This window comes from Nannospalax galili, unplaced genomic scaffold (genome assembly GCF_000622305.1).
Source record: "Nannospalax galili isolate Female #2095 unplaced genomic scaffold, S.galili_v1.0 scaffold517, whole genome shotgun sequence".
NCBI lineage: Eukaryota > Metazoa > Chordata > Mammalia > Rodentia > Spalacidae > Nannospalax > Nannospalax galili.
The window spans coordinates 1869177-1886868 of NW_008340098.1; the positions used below are offsets into that span (position 1 = coordinate 1869177).

The 17692-nt window shown below is 46.6% G+C and overlaps 3 protein-coding genes across 7 annotated transcripts in view; 1 reads left to right on the forward strand and 2 right to left on the reverse strand.

Moving 5' to 3' along the window:
- Positions 1-3777, reverse strand: part of Ift172 (intraflagellar transport 172) — a 41305-nt gene extending 37528 nt beyond the window's left edge. For 3 of the 5 annotated variants that reach the window (XM_029564485.1, XM_029564484.1, XM_008835069.3), the window contains exon 1: positions 3615-3777. In XM_029564485.1, coding sequence (XP_029420345.1) covers positions 3615-3653 — 39 coding nt within the window. In that variant the 5' untranslated portion in view covers positions 3654-3777. The remainder of the gene's footprint in view (positions 1-3614) is intronic. The other 2 variants (XM_008835072.2, XM_029564486.1) reach the window with 1 other exon arrangement.
- Positions 3778-6300: 2523 nt separating this feature from the next.
- Fndc4 (fibronectin type III domain containing 4) lies at positions 6301-9269 on the reverse strand. The gene is made up of 7 exons (XM_008835075.2): positions 8871-9269; positions 8554-8698; positions 8349-8464; positions 7973-8177; positions 7455-7544; positions 7066-7190; positions 6301-6903 (listed from the first exon to the last, which is right to left on the reverse strand). The coding sequence occupies exons 2-7, from the start codon at positions 8672-8674 to the stop codon at positions 6868-6870; spliced, it is 693 nt and encodes a 230-aa protein (XP_008833297.1). The 5' UTR covers positions 8675-8698; positions 8871-9269; the 3' UTR covers positions 6301-6867.
- A 1307-nt stretch (positions 9270-10576) lies between these two features.
- The window catches only part of Gckr (glucokinase regulator), a 20420-nt gene continuing 13304 nt past the window's right edge, over positions 10577-17692 (forward strand). Inside the window, 9 exon segments of the mRNA XM_029564491.1 lie at positions 10577-10597; positions 10753-10845; positions 11403-11555; positions 11940-12008; positions 12634-12702; positions 13081-13154; positions 13513-13558; positions 13740-13793; positions 15667-15761. Of these exon segments, the coding sequence (XP_029420351.1) occupies positions 10577-10597; positions 10753-10845; positions 11403-11555; positions 11940-12008; positions 12634-12702; positions 13081-13154; positions 13513-13558; positions 13740-13793; positions 15667-15761 (674 nt within the window).

Here is a 17692-nt window from a genome sequence, read left to right on the forward strand (position 1 = left end):
ATTAAAGGCATGCATTACCATCTCCAGTTTATGCTGTGCTAGAGTTGGAACCCAGGGCTTTATGCAAGCTAAGCAAGCACTGTATCAACTGAGCCCCCAATGTGCTTTCTGAGACTCACAATACAAATGCCACGACATCAACCATGCAAACGTGTCCCTGCAATGGACTCTTTGTTCCCTCAACTTTCAGTCTGCTACTGAAAAGCTTCAATTGGTCTGGTAACATTTAGTCTTTAACTATTTATTTAATTAATGTTTTTAAGCACTTTACTGAGAAAGTCATTTGGCCAGGAGTTGATAGAGAGACAAAGAGAAAACAAAACAAACAAAAAAAACCCCAAAACCCAAAACATAGATCCTGCCTCAGGATCTAATAAGATGCTATAAAACTGGAAATGCCCAATACAAAAAGTATGCACTAAGTGTTGAAATGATCTAGAGAAGCTCCCAAATAATTTTATGTTTAAATGACCAAAATTAAACTTTGAAGGATGCAGTTGAGTGGCAAATTACCTCAAATGTAACAAACAGAAGGAACAAAGGCAAGTTCTGATCAAAGAGCAGTCATTGAATTTAGCTGAAACTACCCTGTAAATAGAAGAGAGGAGGTAGGGCAGAAAGGATAGACTTGGGTCAGCTTAGGAAGGGTCTGTGAAGGCAGGTTAAGGATTTGAATTTTTTTGGCAGGAATAGGAGAGACACTGAAAGTTTTAGAACAAGGAGTCACATAATTAGAGTTGAGACTTAGAATGAACAGTGTCACTTTCTCCATGATAAACTACCCCCTTTTATGGAGGTCCAAAGTCAGAAGTGACAGCCACCAAGCTGGGCTATACCTCAGTTGGTGGAGTGCTTGCCTTGTATTCATGAGTTCCTGAGTTTGATTTCCCACTACACTTACAAAAAAGTAAGCAAGTGTATAAAAAGGAAAGAATACCAGTGCCAGGCATGGTGGAACACGCCTGTAACTGCAGCACTTAGGAGGTAAAGGCAGGAGGACTAGGAGTTAAAAGTCATCCTCAGCTACACATCAAAACTGAAGCCAGCCTGGGCATCATGAGATTCTGTATTTAAAAAGAAAATCCAAACAAAACAAAAACCAAATAAACAACAAAAACCAAAAAGAAGTGATCACCACGAAGTGAATTATTCTGACCAGGTTTGTCCCTCCCACTAGCACCTATGGTCCTCTGTAGCTGCCATTAAAGTCCCGTTCTTGAAATAAAATTGAGCTCATGCTCTCATTGTTTAATGGTTGGACTACTAGAGGTCTGGCTTAAAATACCTTCACTTTTCACACCCAAATACCTCCAAAGCCAGGGGGAAAAGGTTTACTGCACCAAAATCCTCAAACCAGAACCAGAAAATAGGCACACCATCATCACGGTTGCTCCAACCATTCATTACCATACATTAGAAGGGGGTGAAGGCTACTCATCAGCCTTGGCTGGTCACCTTCCTTCATAGCTGAGACCAATCCCAGGCATCTGGCCCACCTGCATCATGACATCATCTTATTTTGAGAGACTAAAGGGTTCCATTTCCAACTTTTCCATTAAGACAAGAGCAATTTTAAATTACAAATTTCAGGAACATCTTTCTGAGCAAGGACCACAACTTTTTAGTACTCTGCCACCGAGCTAGGGCCTCAGCCACTACAACTCTCTTTTGTTCTAACTGACTTTCATTCTCCACATGCTCTGTGGAACCTTCTTGAGTTCCATGGCCAATGGACTTTCCTTTCTCTATAGTAAGTGCTTCACTGGGCTTTCTTGAGGATTAAATAAAGTAGGTAATAGAATAACAACAGTTAACCTCCAATAACCACTAACCCTGGGGGAGGTATTGGTAAATGATTAATATCCGTTGTCACGTCTTACTTCATAATTCTGAGAGAGATGCTACTGTGGTTCCCATTTTATACATGGGGAAATGGAAGCACTGAAAATTAGGAAATTTTCCCAGGTTTACACAGTCTGTAAGTGGCAGAACCAAGATATGAAACCATGTACATTTGACTCCATAAGCTATAATTCTAACATCTTTAATTATCCTGTCATAATTTGTGTACATATGTGTGTATATATATACATATTTATATATGACATAATTATGGCACATAGTCTTATTTTTTTAAACATGGTCTTGCTATGTAGCCCTGGCAGGCCTTAAACTCACAGTGATCCTTCTGATTCAGTCTTCCAGGCACTATAGCACCATGACCAGGCAAGTATTTTGTTTTTGTAGTGCTAGGAGCTGGGACTGAATGCAGGGCCTCATGCAGGCTGGGCAAGTGCTCTATAGTGAGCTATAGCTCCAGCCCATGGCAGATAGTCTTTTGTATGCCACCTCAAACTCTGCATCCACCTTATTTTTTGAAGACAGGGTCTCTGAATGTGAAGCTCATAAATTTGGCTAGACTGGCTGGCCAATGAGCTCCAGGGATCCGTCTGTCTCTGTCTCCCCAGCGATGGGATTACAACTGCCTCCAGCTTTTAAATGTGTGCTGGGGATGTGAGCTTAGGTCCTTATTATACTTGTGAGGCAAGTACTTTACTGACTGAGCTAGTACCCATAGCAGACCTTCTTATTAGCTTTATGTGAGCTTGTCCTTTCAATTCTGTATGTCTCCTCTTGTCTCTCGGTTTTCACACTGCTTTTTAGTTTATAATGCTCTTCTAAATATTTTTAAATTACATTTATTCATCTATTTTAAGGGCAGTGGAACATGTGGGATATCAGTGGAAAACTTGCATGTCAGTTCCTCTCCTTCCACCATATGGGTCTCCCGGATTGAATTTGGGTTGTCAGGCGAGGTGGCAAGTGCTTTTACCTGCTGAGCCATCTCACTGGCTTCATGAGACCAGGATGATGCCTCAAATTCATTATGCAGACAAGAATGACCCTGAACTCACGATCCCCCTGAACTTGTGATCCTCCTGTTTCCACTTACCAGCTTCTGGGGTTATGGGCACATGCCACCAAGCCCAGCTTATAAAGTCTTTGAGTACATTATTTTATTTAATTTTCTCCTAAGTCTCTTAAAGTTACTATCATTACCGCTTCAATTTTCCAAATGAAGAAGCCAGCGTTCAGAAAGATAGTGTTAACGGTTAAAGCCAGAGACATTACATCATTTGGTGAAATTATTGATGGGACTAAGACTTGAATTCTTTTCTCCTAACTCCCAAAACCTCTTTTCATGTTTCAGGGCTTCACTCCGGTACCCAGCCTCTTCATCATCGAAATGAAGAGTCAGCCTTCCGCCCTCCCTCGTTTAGTTCTGCAACTAAAGCGCTCATTTCATCCCGCGCAGATTTATGTTCATTGTCTAAACATACGCCTCTCCCTCCGGAATAAGCCTCTTGAAGGCAGGGGAGGACTTGGATCCCTTAGAGCCTCAGCCCGAGGCCTGGCACACAACTGGTGTATGAAACGCGACGAAAGCTACGGTCGTTAACAATACATGTAGCCTATTGAATCGACAGAGTCTGGATCAGGGCTAGATCTTTCAGTCTTCTGCACAAAATAGGCGCTCAACACTGCAAACTTCTGCCCGACTTTTCTGGGAACGCTCCGGGGCCGGGGGAGGGGAGAGGCACGCAACTCCTCACCTGAGGGCTCAGCAGGGTCCTCAGGTGCTTCAGTTGCATGACGCACACCGGTCCGGGATGCTAGCGTACCGCGACAACTCCTGTGGTTACCTGGACAACCCTCCAAGCCACAGCGCCAGCCGCTGACGCACGGGCGGGCGACAGGAGCGCGACATACGTCACAAGGTCACGTCGTGGGTTCACGGCGGAGGGCACAGGACGTACGCAAGCGCAATGAGACCTAGGGCGGGAGAGTGAAAGGGGTTGACAGATCCTCTCCTCGACCAATCCCGTAGCGGCATGCAAACCTAAGGCAAAGCTCCACCCACAAGCGGCTCCGGGTTCTACGTCATCGTAATCCTAGGCTTTCACACTCTTTAGTGTCTGTACAGCGGGCAGAGTGCACGCTCCTTTAGTCTTTAAACTCTGGGGAAAGCAAGGCAGTTGCTACGCTAGGCAAAAGGAAATTAGTAGATTTGAATCCCCCCAAAAGTTATGCGACTTGCACGAGATTGATCACTGAGCCACTCACTACTGATAGGCAACAGCGAGTGGTGCTCAGTGTCTATCTGCTTGGGTACTATACAAAATGTGCATGCATTATATTGTTTAATATCAAAACCACCCTTTGAAGTGGGTAGCGTTAGTCCCATTTCACATGACAGGAGACAAGATTAGAGGGGTCACTTGCCGAAGTTAAAACAGCCAGTGAAGGGTGGAACTGAGATTTAGCCAAGAGCTTTAGTAGCCACGAGAAGACTCAGGTCTTCTTAACTCACTGTCTTCATGCCCAACTACTCTAGTCTATAATCTACCATACCAAGAAATGATTCCAGAGTTTGAGATAGTATGCTTGGCCTTTGGGTAAATGGTGAGTTCAAGACTGCTTACGTAAATCCAGAAGGGTCAGTGCAAAGAAAGACCAGACCTTGGCTCCCCTGATAGCTGTGTGATACCTGGAGTTGGGGGTTAAGTAGAAAAGATCCTATCTTTTTATTTTTTATTTACTTAGAGTTTTGTGTATGAATGTTTTGTTTGCAAGTATGTAAGAGTGGGGCCATATGCATGCAATGCCCTTGGAGGCCAGAAGAGGGCGTTGGATGCCCTGGAACCGGAGTTACAGAAGGGTGTTAGCTGCCATGTTAGTGTTAGGAACTCATTGTGGGTCATCTGCAAGAGCAGCCAGTGCTCTTAACTGCTGAGCCACCTTTCCAGCTCCAGAGCCTATCTTCTTGATTGTTTGGATTGTAATCCTTATAAGAATTTCTGGTTTAGAGCTGGAGAGATGGCTCAGCGGTTAAGAATAGTGGTTGTTCTTGCAGAAGACCCGGGTTTGAATCCCAGCACCCACATGGCAGCTAACAACTGTCCATAACTCCAGTTCCAGGGCATGTGACAGCGTCTTCTGCCCTCCGAGGGCATTGCATGACACGGGTGCACTTACCTACATGCAGGTAATACACACATACACACAAAATAAAAATAATCAAATATTGAAAAACAAAAACAATTTCTGGTTTAATTAAAAATATTTTTATTACTTTATGTGTATGAGTATATTACCTGCAGTAGGTAGGTGCATCTATGTTGTACAATGTTTGAGGAGGCCAGAAGAGGGTATCAGATACCCTGGAACTGGAGTTATGCATGGTTGTTTGCTATGTGGGAGCTGGGAATTGAACCTTGTTCCTCTGCAAGAGCAGCCAATGCTCTTAACTGCTGAGTCATCTTTCAAGCTCCTTGATCTAATTTCTTACAACATATCGGAGAGCTTGAAATGCAGAACAAGAGTTATCCATAAGCCTTCTCTAGAATGACCCAACGTTGGCACATCCTGTCACCGTCCCAAAAATGTAGCATATGCTCTCTGGACAGATGCTCAGTCCCAAGCCTGGTCCTCACAATGGTTGCCAATGTCAGTAAGTACTTTTCTCGTTGCCATCATTCCTTCTTGAAAATCAATAATGAGTAGAATGGACAGCCCCTATTTTCCACAGGAAACAAATAGTTCCCAGAATCCAAATGATAGTTCTTTTGATAGGGGAGTCCAACCCCTTAGTTTTATTTCCAGAATCCTCTGGATATATGAAAGCATAAATATAAATTCACTTATGAATTACAATTATAATTAACTTTAAATGACCAGAGACTGAGATGGAGGAGAAAAACAGAGGCAGAAGAGGCACCAGAAAGCACAGGATGACAGCACATGACACCAAGAGACCCATTAGTGTAGCTGCTCTTTCATTAGCCCCCAAGACGTTGCTCAGTCTTTTCTGACCACTTGTCCAGGGTAAATGGTGGAGTCAGAAGAATTCATGGGGAAGGGGGATGGCTATGTCTCAGTGGTAGAGCACTTTTTACTTGCCTAGAATGTACAAGGCCCTGGGTGAAGGTAAAGTCTACTTTACCTTTTGTGTCCTTTTGTGTGACGTACCCTGGTTTCCATGGGTGCAGGAAAAACTGTTATCTTCTCATTCCCCCTTCTCACCCAACAAAGCAAAAGAAACCAGGGTTCTAGTTTTCGGTCACCCTCTTTCCTTGTCCCTTTCCACCCATTTTAGATGGAAACATTAACACAAGACACTTTACACTGAGAGTCTGTTTCTCTAAGTTAGTGGTGGCATGAGGGGCCCATGGAGAGTCAGGTAAGAAACAAGGTGTAGAGATATCTTCAGCGTACCATACAGTATTACTATACAGTCAGTTCCAGTTTGTCCAAGAACCTTTATTGGAAAAATGTCCAAGGGGTGAGATCACCAGCAGCTGAAAGAGCTGTCAGGTGAGGGGGGAGCACCTGAGGCTCCGTGGAAGACATTGGAGTAGTGCAGTGCGGCATCTGCCTCTAGGCCCAGATGATTCTTCTTGTTGGAAGGCAAGTGCTGACACAAACACCCCTCTCTGAGGCCCAGAGGCAAGCTGTGGGGGCAGCTAGGGGTGCCAAGTATCCTGATGCAGGTGAAATGGGGCCCCTATTTGGGACCTAATGGTATAGGGTTGAATAAGTGACTCTCCCCTGGACCTGGGGAATGGAAGGAGATGTTTCATTTGATATCCACTCCCAGGTCCAGGGGTGCAGACTCTAACAGACCTACCTTCTGGCCCTGCTCACAGTGGAAAGAGGATGGGTACCAGCCTGAGATTGTGGGAGTGCATTGCCTTCTGGGAGTCTTGAGCAGATCAGCATCTTAGGCTTTCCCTGACCCCACCCCACCCACCCCCAGATTATTAGTACATCTCTCTTCTGGTTCTGTTTCTTCATTGAAATGTTCACTCAAACGTCAATGGTGTTGATGGATGGCGACTTTTTCTGTGAAAGAAAATGACCTGAGTCTCTAAGTCCAGCAAGGTACAGATCCCACCCTTGCTTTTGGATTTCTTCATCCCAGACCTTCCATTCCCCCCCCCCCTTTCCTGCCCATCCTTCTGCCTTTCACAGGATACTTCTTACCCTCGCTGGTCCCCACATCACCTGTCTTGTTCCCACTGGCCTTCCCTGAGGACTCTGTTCCGGCCCCTTCCCCTTCTCCTTGGGGTTGTTGTTGGAGTCATTGTCCTTGATGATGTCATACTGACGGCAGAATAGCCCAATTACAGCTGAAACAACAATACCATTTGAGCCTTGATCTCGACCTCTCCATTCACAGCCTTGAAGGGCATCGAGATATACACACAACTTCTAGAAAATCCAAGTCAATCCTTGAATACCTGGTGCCCATGAAATCCTTATCTCTGGGCCCTCAAGCCTCTCAATTGTCTTCAAACCTGTCCTGATCACCTCCCTCCACCAACTTTCGCCCAGCTCCTACCACTTCCCACCATCACAAAGTCCCATTCCCTGGTTCCTCATCTGTCACTTACCAGCCCACATGAGCAACACCACCACAATGATAACCACTTCCCCTGTCTGCAGTGGCCGTTCTCCATCCAGACCCTCCACTGTAATGTCACCTGAGAGGAGAGGAGAGGAGAGGAGAGGAGAGGAGAGGAGAGGAGAGGAGGCAGGGCAGACTCTGGGTAACAGGTTACCTGCTGGAGAGCTCCATCATTGTGCAGCCCCTGGAGTGTGGGTAGCCCCTCTCAGGGAGAAGCCATTGGTGGACAGTGGTTAGAGACCAAAGGGCAGATACAGACTGCCTCATGCAGGCTGCAGCAGATGTGAAGTGAGTTTGGGTGAAAGGAAGCTTAAAAGCCATTCCCCCAAAGGACTCATTAACAGCCTGTCTATAGCTGGCCCCCTGCCCACTTGTTTTTCTTTCCTTTCCTGGCAGTAGAATGAATTAAATAATCTTTCTATTCATCTGAGCTACATCGTTGCTAGCCTTGGGGAAGTAAATGAAAGCCAGGTAAAAAGCAGATCCACAGATGCAGACACTTACCTGGGCTGGAGCTGTTGGAGGGCAGCCGGTCAGAACCCTTGAGAGTGCGGAAGTGCACTCGGGGCCCTGGGGGGCTCTCTCCTCGGAGGCCGATGCTCCTGACCTGCACAGTGTAGTCGCTGTCTTCAGCCAGGCCCCAGAGAGCACAGGCCCTAGTGGTGGTGTTCACTTCTCTGATCACACGCTGCCCAGGGCCATTCTGTCGCTGCGGGGAGATGCAGAGAGAGGAAAGTAGCCTAGCCCTAGTCCCTGGCCACCAGCCTCAACTCGGTACTCTGGAATATCCAAGCACTCCAAAGGAGTAGAGTGGAGAAAACCGAAGGGATGTTCAGAGATCCAAGGACACAGGTTGGGGAGGCAAAAGGGTGATTCATACTTGCTGGGAAATGGAGTAGCCAATGACGATGTTGCCTTCTGGAACGTCCCAGGACACAGTGGCCGAGTTGGCTCTGAGGTGAGTGACCGTCACATTCACAGGAGAGGGAGGTCGGTCTGAGGGTTGCCAGGGTGTTAACAGGTTAAGGGGTTTCACCCCACACTAGCTCTGATGGACCTCTACCGCGGGCATCTTCTTCACTCACCTGCTCGCACAAAGCCCAGGTCACAACTGACCAGCAGGAGGACCGTCGGGCTCAGATATGGGGAGAGAGGCATCAGCGAAGCCATGGTCCCCACCGAGTTCGCTGGGGGGCCCGGAGGCATCCGCTTGACATACAGGCGGGGATCCTGGAGGAGGCAGGAGTGGAGGGGGGTCGGGAGCTGCCCGGAACGCACGCGGGATGGCAGCAGCTTTCTCAGGGGTCCCACGGCCGGTTTCCCCTACGCCTTTCCCGCCTCCGCATAACCCCGGTACCCACCCCACCCCCACCCCCGCGCGGTCCGCCCGGCCCACACCCACCTCCCGGGTCCTCGCGGTTGGTCAGGCCTCGGGGGGCTGCTCGGTGCCCAGAGGGCGGCCCATCGCCCGACTGTGGCGCTGCCCTACCCCATCCCGACGCGGGTCCGCCTAGGCGGACAGCGCGGGCCGAGCTGCGGGCCAAGGGCAGGGGTGGAGCGGGCGCCGGCCGCGGGTCTGCGGGTCCTCAGAGCTCGCACCAGCCGCGTGCGGTCCGTCCCGAGCAGGGGGCGTAGCGGGCGAGACCAGGCCAGGCCTGCGTCCCCCGGTGCAGAGGGCAGTGCGGCTGCCGAAGTCGGCTCCCCTGCGGCGGGATGTGACTGTCCCGACCAACCAGCCGCCGTCTTCTGCAGAGCTGGCCCCGCGCGCTCCGCCGCAGCCCGGCCGGGACGCCGGTCTGCCCCGCCCCGCCGGGGTTCTCGCCGCCGTCATCCCCCACCCCCCTCCACCTTGTTCTCTTGGGGCTCCTCCCACGACCCTCCAATGGCTGCTTCCTGGGTCCTCATCCCTTAACTCTCCCTGCGCAAGTCCACCAGCTGGCTGGGGCGCGGGGACAGGCGCAGGTGCGAGGGTCCCTGGCACCAGGGAGAGCCCCTCCTTCCTGGGGTGAAATTAGCCAAGTTGGGAGGAGGCGTCCCACCTCCGCATGCAGGAGGGGGCTGAGAGAGGAGACAGAGTGATGGAGATAATAATTGTTTTAACAAGCTCTTGAAGGCTGCGTCAGCTTTTAAGTCTCTTTCTCATTCATGATCTGATTTGATTCCATTCGCTTTCTCATTCATTCTTTCACTTATTCAGCAAATATTTACTGATCATCTTCTATGTGCCTGGCGTTATAAGAGCTGGAGATTACAACGATGTTTGTTTGTTTTGTTAAAGAGTGCTGGGCATATAGGAACAATTTAAAAAGCAGATTCATTCACTTTCTTTCATTCGTTTTACAGAAATTGGTTAACCTGTGCCTCAGGTTTCCCACCTGTAAAAGCAGAGAGTTTGAAACCTCAATGAGACAACGTTGAGGAAGGATCTTAGGAAATCTAACATTACTATATAAATGTTTGTTATTAATTTGCACCAACTTGTTAGTTGTTGCATTCATTCAGTAAACATGTAAGTCCTTAAATGATCTCATACTGAATATGAAATCTGTGTGACCCTAAGTAACACTTCTCTGAACCTGTTTCATCATTCAAGAAATTAGGTTGTCACCGTTAACTTCTTAGTGTTGGTTTATCCAGTCAGATGCTTCCTGTATGAAAAGTGCAGGGGTCAGGGTAAATAGATGTTGCCTGTATTTAGGGCAGATTCTTTGCTTCCCAATCTCATTGCAGTATTTCTATTTCTGTGGCAATTTTCCTCTGTGATATCCAGTTCAGTGCATGCACACCTGGGGCTCAGGCAGCTTCTGTTGCTTTCCTTTTCTGAGATGAGGATAAAATGGGCCAGTGGGCCAGGGAAGGACTGTGTGCACTGACATGTGATCAGGCCATGGCCCAGGTCCTCTGACTTCCGTTGACCTTGATCTCTGCCCTGTAGAGTCATCCTGGTCCCAGAGCTCTCTTGCCTAGGGCTTTTCTCTGACCTGGGTGTTTTCTGCATTTCCAGGCTCCAGGCCTTCCAGGGAAGAGGGCACTGTGCTTGGAGGACAAGAGCAATGACTCTCTGGGCCTTCTCTTCACTGGGCAAAGTAGAGGCTGGTAGATTGGAGTATGTGCAAAGAGGACCCCCAGGTACTCCCTCAGAGGGCTGGGGACATTAGTGACAGGAAAGAGTGTTACAGGGAGAGGTGTAGGGGGTGGTGCTCAGAGAGACAGAATTCTTGGGTTAATCATCTCTGTGGCTCAGATAAAACCCTGCCAACTAGAAGCAAAGTTGTTGTGACTAGAAGGCAGGCAGGACAGAGTGCCACAGTGTGGGACCATGCCAGGCACAACGATATAACCATGTAATTGAAACCCCCGAGCCTGGCGAGTGGGAGGTGAGACCCTTTCTCAATTTTAGCCTTCTGCACTGATTCCTAGAATGGTTTTAAATCTGAAGTGGCCTCCACCTTGGATTTCTGCTCCCTCTTTCTCTTCCTCCTCCTCCTCCTCCTCCTTTTCTTCTTCTTCCTCTTCCTCTTTCTCTCCTCCTACTCCTTCTTCCTCTTCTCTTCTTTTTCTTCTTCTACCATTCCTCCTCCTCTTCTTTTTGGATTTTTTAGGCAGGGTCTCATGTAGCCCAGGCTGGCCTCAAACTGGCATCCAAAGATGGCCTTGAGCTTCTGATGACACTTCCCATGTTGCTGGTGTGCACCACCATGACTGATGCCCTTTTCCCTATCTTCTGATCTTCTGTCCCTAACAGGCCCAGGACATCATTTGAAGGCTAAGTTCTTGGTATGTGAGTAGTGTGTTTGGTGTGTGTGTGTGTGTGTGTGTGTGTGTGTGAAGAATCTGAACACAAACACTGTGCCTATTGCCGTTCCCATATCCAGTCCAGCAGGTATAAAACAGACTTTAGCTTCATGTCCCCTCCTTGTGCCCCCCTCTCTAGTTGTCAGGGTGTGAAGCAGCTGTGCCGATCACAGAGAAGTCAAACCCACTGACCCAGAACTTGGACAAAGATGGAGAGAAAATTGTTCAGTTGCTGGGACAATGTGATGCTGAGATCTTCCAGGAAGCGGGGCAAGCCATACCCACCTACCAGGTGACCCAGACTGTTTCCCCAGATACTGCAAATACAAATGCCAAGCCAACCACATCTCAGCCTCTCCCCTCCCTGACCATGGCTCCTCGAATTGGAAACCCTGAGCCCTGTACTCCATCACCATTCTCCATCTTCCTTTTCTTCCCCCCACCACACGCCTATTTTTATTTATTTATTTAGTAAGGGGGACATATTCCACAGGATATATGTGGAGATCAGAGGACAGCTTTTGGGAATTGGTTCTCTACTTTTACCATGTGGGTTCCAGGAATCAAATTCATGTTGCCAGGCTTGGTGGCAAATGCCCTTACCTGCTGAGCCATCTCACCGTGCCCCCCTCTTTCCTATTCTTTCTTCCTTCTGATTCCTGCCCATTCTTTACAGCGACTGTACAGTGAGTCAGTTCTGACCACCATGTTGCAAGTGGCTGGCAAAGTTCAGGAAGTGCTGAAGGTACTAATCCTCTACCTGCTCCCCACTCAAATGCTTCTGTTTCCTCTAGCTTCCTCTTTTTGGGGTCTCCATTTCTCATTTTTATACATCTCAGTTGTTTATTATCTCAGTCTTTATTTTCTGCTAGTTATCAATAATAATTATGATAACTACTAGCTGCATAATGCTTTATCATCAAAATATATTCATACACTCTCAGTCCCTTCACAGAAATCTGCGAGGCTGGTATTACTGTCTGCCTGTATCTTTAATTTTTCTTTCCAGACCAGAAAGCAAAGAAAGGATAGATCACAGTAGTTTGTCCAAATGTTCCTAGCTAATAATTACTGGATAGTGCTGCTTTGATTATTTATTTTTATTTTGTTGACAAAACTGCTCTCAGTCCCTTCTGGAATAAGTAAGTGTTTTAATAAATAGCTTAAACAGAGAGGAGAGCCAAGCTGGTTTCTTTATCCAATCCAGTTTGTTTTTGATACCCTACGTGGTCTATGTCTTGCTCAACTTTATGATGAGAGGAGGGATAAGACATCCATCTAAGTCCTCCTCCATTACTGACAACAAAACAAAGCATGCTTCCCTCAACATGAGTTGGGCCCTAGCAACCCGAGCAACATTCCTTCCTCAGGAGCCAGATGAGGGGCTGGTGGTGCTAAGTGGAGGGGGTACGTCTGGCCGGATGGCATTCCTCATATCAGTGAGTATCCTGATCCCCTGTTTTCCTCCTATCTTCTGGGGTTGACCCCCAGAGCCATAAAGCTCATCATAGGTTAAGTTCTTCTCTTACTAGATAGATCTGGTCTCTCTCTGTCCCACTCTGAAAACTCAGTCCACACTATGGAGTCTGATTTTATTGATCCAAATAGAACCTCACCACTCTCTTGTTAACATCTCTACATCTCATGCATCCCTAATTACTCACCCCAAAATTACACCTTTAAATGGTTGATTCCAAGTAGGATGGGGTTAAACATCAACCTAAGAAAACCATAGTGTATCTTTAGTCCTCTAGGAGCTGAGAATCCAAGTATTCCTTTATTATCATCCCTTCTTCACATCCATTCCCCCTTGGCAGGTGTCTTTTAACAAGCTAATGAAAGGTCTAGGACAAAAACCTGTTTATACGTACCTCATTGCAGGAGGTGACAGGTAAGTTATCTTGATCTGTGAATGTGGCCTGAATATGTGTTTTTTACAAACTGAATTTAATGAGTTAGGCAAAATATTATGTTGAACCTGTCTCAGTCCCCACCATTACTTCTTGCCTTATATCTGGCCCCTTTACAGATTTATACTACCTGCCTGGCCCTTGTAGGTATTTGAGTTTCTTGTTTTGTTTTGTTTTTCTAACTTTGTGGTATGTCTATCCTGGTGCTTGACAAACAGTAGTTAGTCATTCAATGATAGTTTTCTCCATTCTGTTCTCTCAGTGTGCCCTTCCTTAATTAACCATAGGTATTTACTTATCTACCAGTGCCACTGACCTTGATTGAGTCTGCGCTCTTAGGTCTGTTGTGGCCTCCAGGAAGCACGGAATGGAGGAGCTGAAGAAGGTCTGTGCTTTCCACTAACACTCAACTAGAGACCCTGTGTGTTCCTTCTCAAGGGTTTATAGAAACCCCAACATTCAGCCAAGGCCTGTCCCCTCCTATGGTCCTTATACCCTCATGTGATAGGTTTGTTGTACCTTGGGATCCTTCCTGTCACACAACCTCACCCTTCCTCTTCTCCTAGGTGGCAGCTGGGAAGAAGAGAGTGATTGTCATTGGCATTTCTGTGGGACTCTCTGTAAGTGTGAGGACAGGCCAAGTGGGTTGATTTTATAAGGAGGAAGGGGTGGGGCTGGAACAGCATGGAAGATAGATTGACGAGGTCAGTGCTAGAAAATAGAAAACTTATCCAAGGAATTTTCATTTAATTTCATTAATTTGGATCAATTTGTATGAATGTGGAAAGAGGGGAGGGAAATCCCATCTCAAAATAACTGTGTATTGTTCCATCAACAGCCAAGATTGACAGACTAGTCCAGGGGTTAGCAAGCTTTGCTGGCAGTCAGAGTAGCCAGCTGCCTATTTGGTGAATACAGTTTTACTGTCACGCAGCCTTCTGTGTTTACTTAGAATCCATGACCTCTTTTTGCTAGGCTTAAGTAGTTGGATGGAGATCATAGGGCCCACAAAGCCTAAAGCATTTACTCTCTGGCCCTTCACAGTAGAGGCAAGTCCCTGGATTCATCCCTTATTCTTTGAACTATGGTTCCTGAATCAGCAACATCAGTATTAACTGGGACTTGTTCAAAATCAGGATCTCAGGTCCAACTGTGTTAGAATCTTTATTTTAACAAGATTATCAGAATGTTTGTTTGAGAAACACTGGGCTAAGTTTCTTATCAACTCTACAGCACTTAAAAACAATTTTTTGGATTGATTTTTATTTTATGTGCATGTTTTGCCTGCATGTAAGTGCACTGTGTGTGCAATGCACACAGAGGCCAGAAGATGGCGTTGGAACCTCTGGAACTGGAGTTATGGACAGTTGTTAGCTGCCATGTGGGTGCTGTGAACTGAATCTGGGTCTTCTGCAAGAGCAGCCAGTGCTATTCACTGCTGAGCCAACTCTCTAGTCTCTCCATAGCACTTTTGATTCTAAGAGTTCAGTCAGCAGAAACAGATCTTAGCAGTTGTAAGACAAGAAGGAACAGGGCATTGACCTCAAGGAGCTTGGTTCAGTAGTTTACAAACTCTATTATTTGAAAGATTTCTGTGGAAAAACTTATGAAAAATTCAGTACTAGCTGGGTGATACATGCTTGTAATCCCAGCACTCAAAGTTGAGGCAGGAGGATGGCTTGAGTTCAAGGCCAGATGGGCTACATAGTGAATTCAAGGCCAGGTTTGGGTAAACTGTGAGGTACTTGTAAAAAATGTTCCTCCCTCACTTCAAATTTGGATTCAGTAAGTATTAACTTGGTGTAGGAATCTGTAAATCAATCTTTTCTTTCGTTCTTTTTTGTTTTTTTTTTTTTTTTTTTTTTTTTTTTTAGTCTTTTTGCGACAGGGTCTCCCTGTAGCCCCAGCTGTACTTAGGCTGGCCTTGAACTCACAGAGATCTGCCTGCCTCTGCCTCCTAAGTGCTGGGATTAAAGGCATGCGCCACCACGCCTGGCTCTTGCCTTTTAAAAAAATATATTTTATTTATTATTTTTATTTTTTGTGTATGAGTGTATTGCCTACATGTGTGCAAGTGCACCCGTGTCATGCAATGCCTGTGGAGGTCAGAAGAAGGTGTTGGATTCCCTGGAACTGGAGTTATGGATGGTTGTTAGCCGCCATGTGGGTGATGGGAATTGAACCTGGATTCTCTGCAAGAGCAGCCAGTGCTCTTAACCACTGAGCTATCTTTCCAGGCCCCTTTCTTTGGTCTTTTGAGACAGGGTCTCCCTATAGCCCCAGCTGGTCTGGGACTCGCTATGTAGACCAGTGTGCCTCGAGCTCACAGAGATCTACCTGCCTCTGCGTCCCAAATGCTGGGACTAAAGGCGTGTACCACCGCGCCTGACTCAGAATCTGTTTTTCTAACAAGCATTCTGGAAGCATGATACATATGGGCCTTGCAAAGCAGAGTTACTCCTTCATCATGCCCTCCTCTCTTGCTACCATCAGGCGCCCTTTGTGGCAGGCCAGATGGACTACTGCGTGGATAACACAGCTGTCTTCTTGCCAGTCCTGGTTGGCTTCAATTCAGTGAGCATGGCCAGGTGAACCTTCTTTTAAGACTGGCCAGGCCAGGGGAGCCTGGGAAGTGACATGTCAAAGTCTGTACTACAGTCACTGAGGAAAGTGCAAAAGGACGTGGCCTTGCTTGCCAAATCTCAGAGTATTAAAGTAAGTATAGGGTATCCTTAAACTTGTGAAGTTTTCTATTGTCTGGTTTATTTTAATTAGTCCCCCTTGTCTCAGAAAGGATCAAAGGCAGCTATAAAGTTATGTTAGCACATAGTCAAAACATGAATTGAAGAGGCAGGGAAACAAGAACTGGAAGGGAAAAATGGGGTCAGAGAAATGTATACCTCTGCGAGTTCATTTGGGGGTGAGCCCCAAGCATCTTTTTAGAGTAGCATTGACTCCCAAGTGACCTTCCACTCCTCTTTCCAGCTTGTTTTTACCTGCCTCGCTTCCATCATTCCATGCACCCTTTGGCTCCCCTCTGATAACTCAGGTCTGTCCCCTCTTCCTTCCTCGAAAGTCCTGTTTATAGAGACAAGGTCTTTCTATGTGGCTCAGGCTGGCCTCAAACTCATACCCCTCCTGCTTCTGCCTCTGCTGCGATTTCAGGCGTGAACCACCACCACCACATCATCTTTCCTTATTCTCCATTCAACAGGTTACTTCGTCTGATCTTACACTCAACATATTAGACCAACAGCATGCAGATGTGGTTCTTTATTGGTTTGGCATAAGGCCATGAAATAATCATGTTGTTAAAGCATCCCTGGAGATTTTGATACACAGCCAGGTTTGGGAGACTCTGCTAAATAAGCCAGTGGCATGTGTCACCTGATGATGCCGAGGGCTTCCTATCTCTGGGGGATTTGCAGCAGAGGTTTTCTGATGAGGTTAGAGCAGCAGTGTGTATGTAGTGGTGGTCTTGGGGAGGCAGCTGAGCCAGTTTCTTTTAGGGGCACTTTTCCAAGACCTAGATTCCAGGCTTGTAGTGTAAGTCACAGAAGGTGTAAATGAGTCTTCGATACTCTTAACCCTGACCCTTTTCAAGGAGGACTCTCACCCAAAATATAACTGCTGCAGTGGATGCTAATTTCAGGCCCTGTGACTAAGTGAAATGAAGAATTTTAAACAATGTAGGCGTGGAGATCTCCCAGTTGTTCCTTAAGGCAGTTGCTCCCCATCTTGGCTGATCTTCAGAATTGTCTCAGAAGCTTTATAAAAATGCAGTTTGTAGCTCTGCTGCAGAACGACTGAATCTGAATCTAGAACTAAATGGTTATTAAAAAAACAAAATAACTGAGGTGGTTTTGTTCTGTTTTGTTTTGTTTCTGTTTGTTTTTTGAGACAGGGTCTTCCTGTAACAGCTGGCTTGAAACTCATGTAGACCAGGCTGGCCCCACACTTAACAGAGATCTACCTGCCTCTGCCTCCTGAGTGTGGGGTTAAAGGTGTGCTCCACTGCACCCAACTTTCCCCAGGTGGTTCTGATGCTCAACAAAATCTGGAAAGCTTGATTTTCACTGCACAATATTGACACTACCTCCTTTCTCTATTAGGTGTCCTTTCTTAGGTCTCTAGGAAGTTTAAAAACTAATTTGACAACAAATAATTGAAACACTTTACACAGTGGGTATCAACAGGTGAAACTTGTCTGCCTTAGAACTCAAACAAGAGAAAAATCTATAAAAATAGTTCAAGAAGGGACTGGGAAGATAGCTCAATTGGTAAAGTGCTTGCTAGGCAGTGTGGTGGCCTGAGTTTGATCCCCAGCACCTGTGTAGAAAGCTGAGCTTGGTGGTGTGTGCCTGTTATGCTAATGCTGGGGAGGCAGAGATTGGAGGATGTGTGGAGTTTGCTGGCTAGCTAGTCCAGGTTTAGAGTCTTAAAAATTAAAGTGGAAAGCAATTGAAGAAGATACCCAGTGTCAGCCTGTGGCCTAAACACACACACACACATTATATAT

Excerpts from the sequence above, each read along its gene's own strand:
- Fndc4 (XM_008835075.2), bottom strand. The coding sequence starts at position 8,674 with ATGCCTCCGGGCCCCCCAGCGAACTCGGTGGGGACCATGGCTTCGCTG. Across the intron at positions 8,465-8,553 it reads CCTGGGCTTTGTGCGAGCAG|ACCGACCTCCCTCTCCTGTG; the intron begins GTGAGTGAAGAA and ends GGCAACCCTCAG. Across the intron at positions 7,545-7,972 it reads CTCCAACAGCTCCAGCCCAG|GTGACATTACAGTGGAGGGT; the intron begins GTAAGTGTCTGC and ends CTCTCCTCTCAG.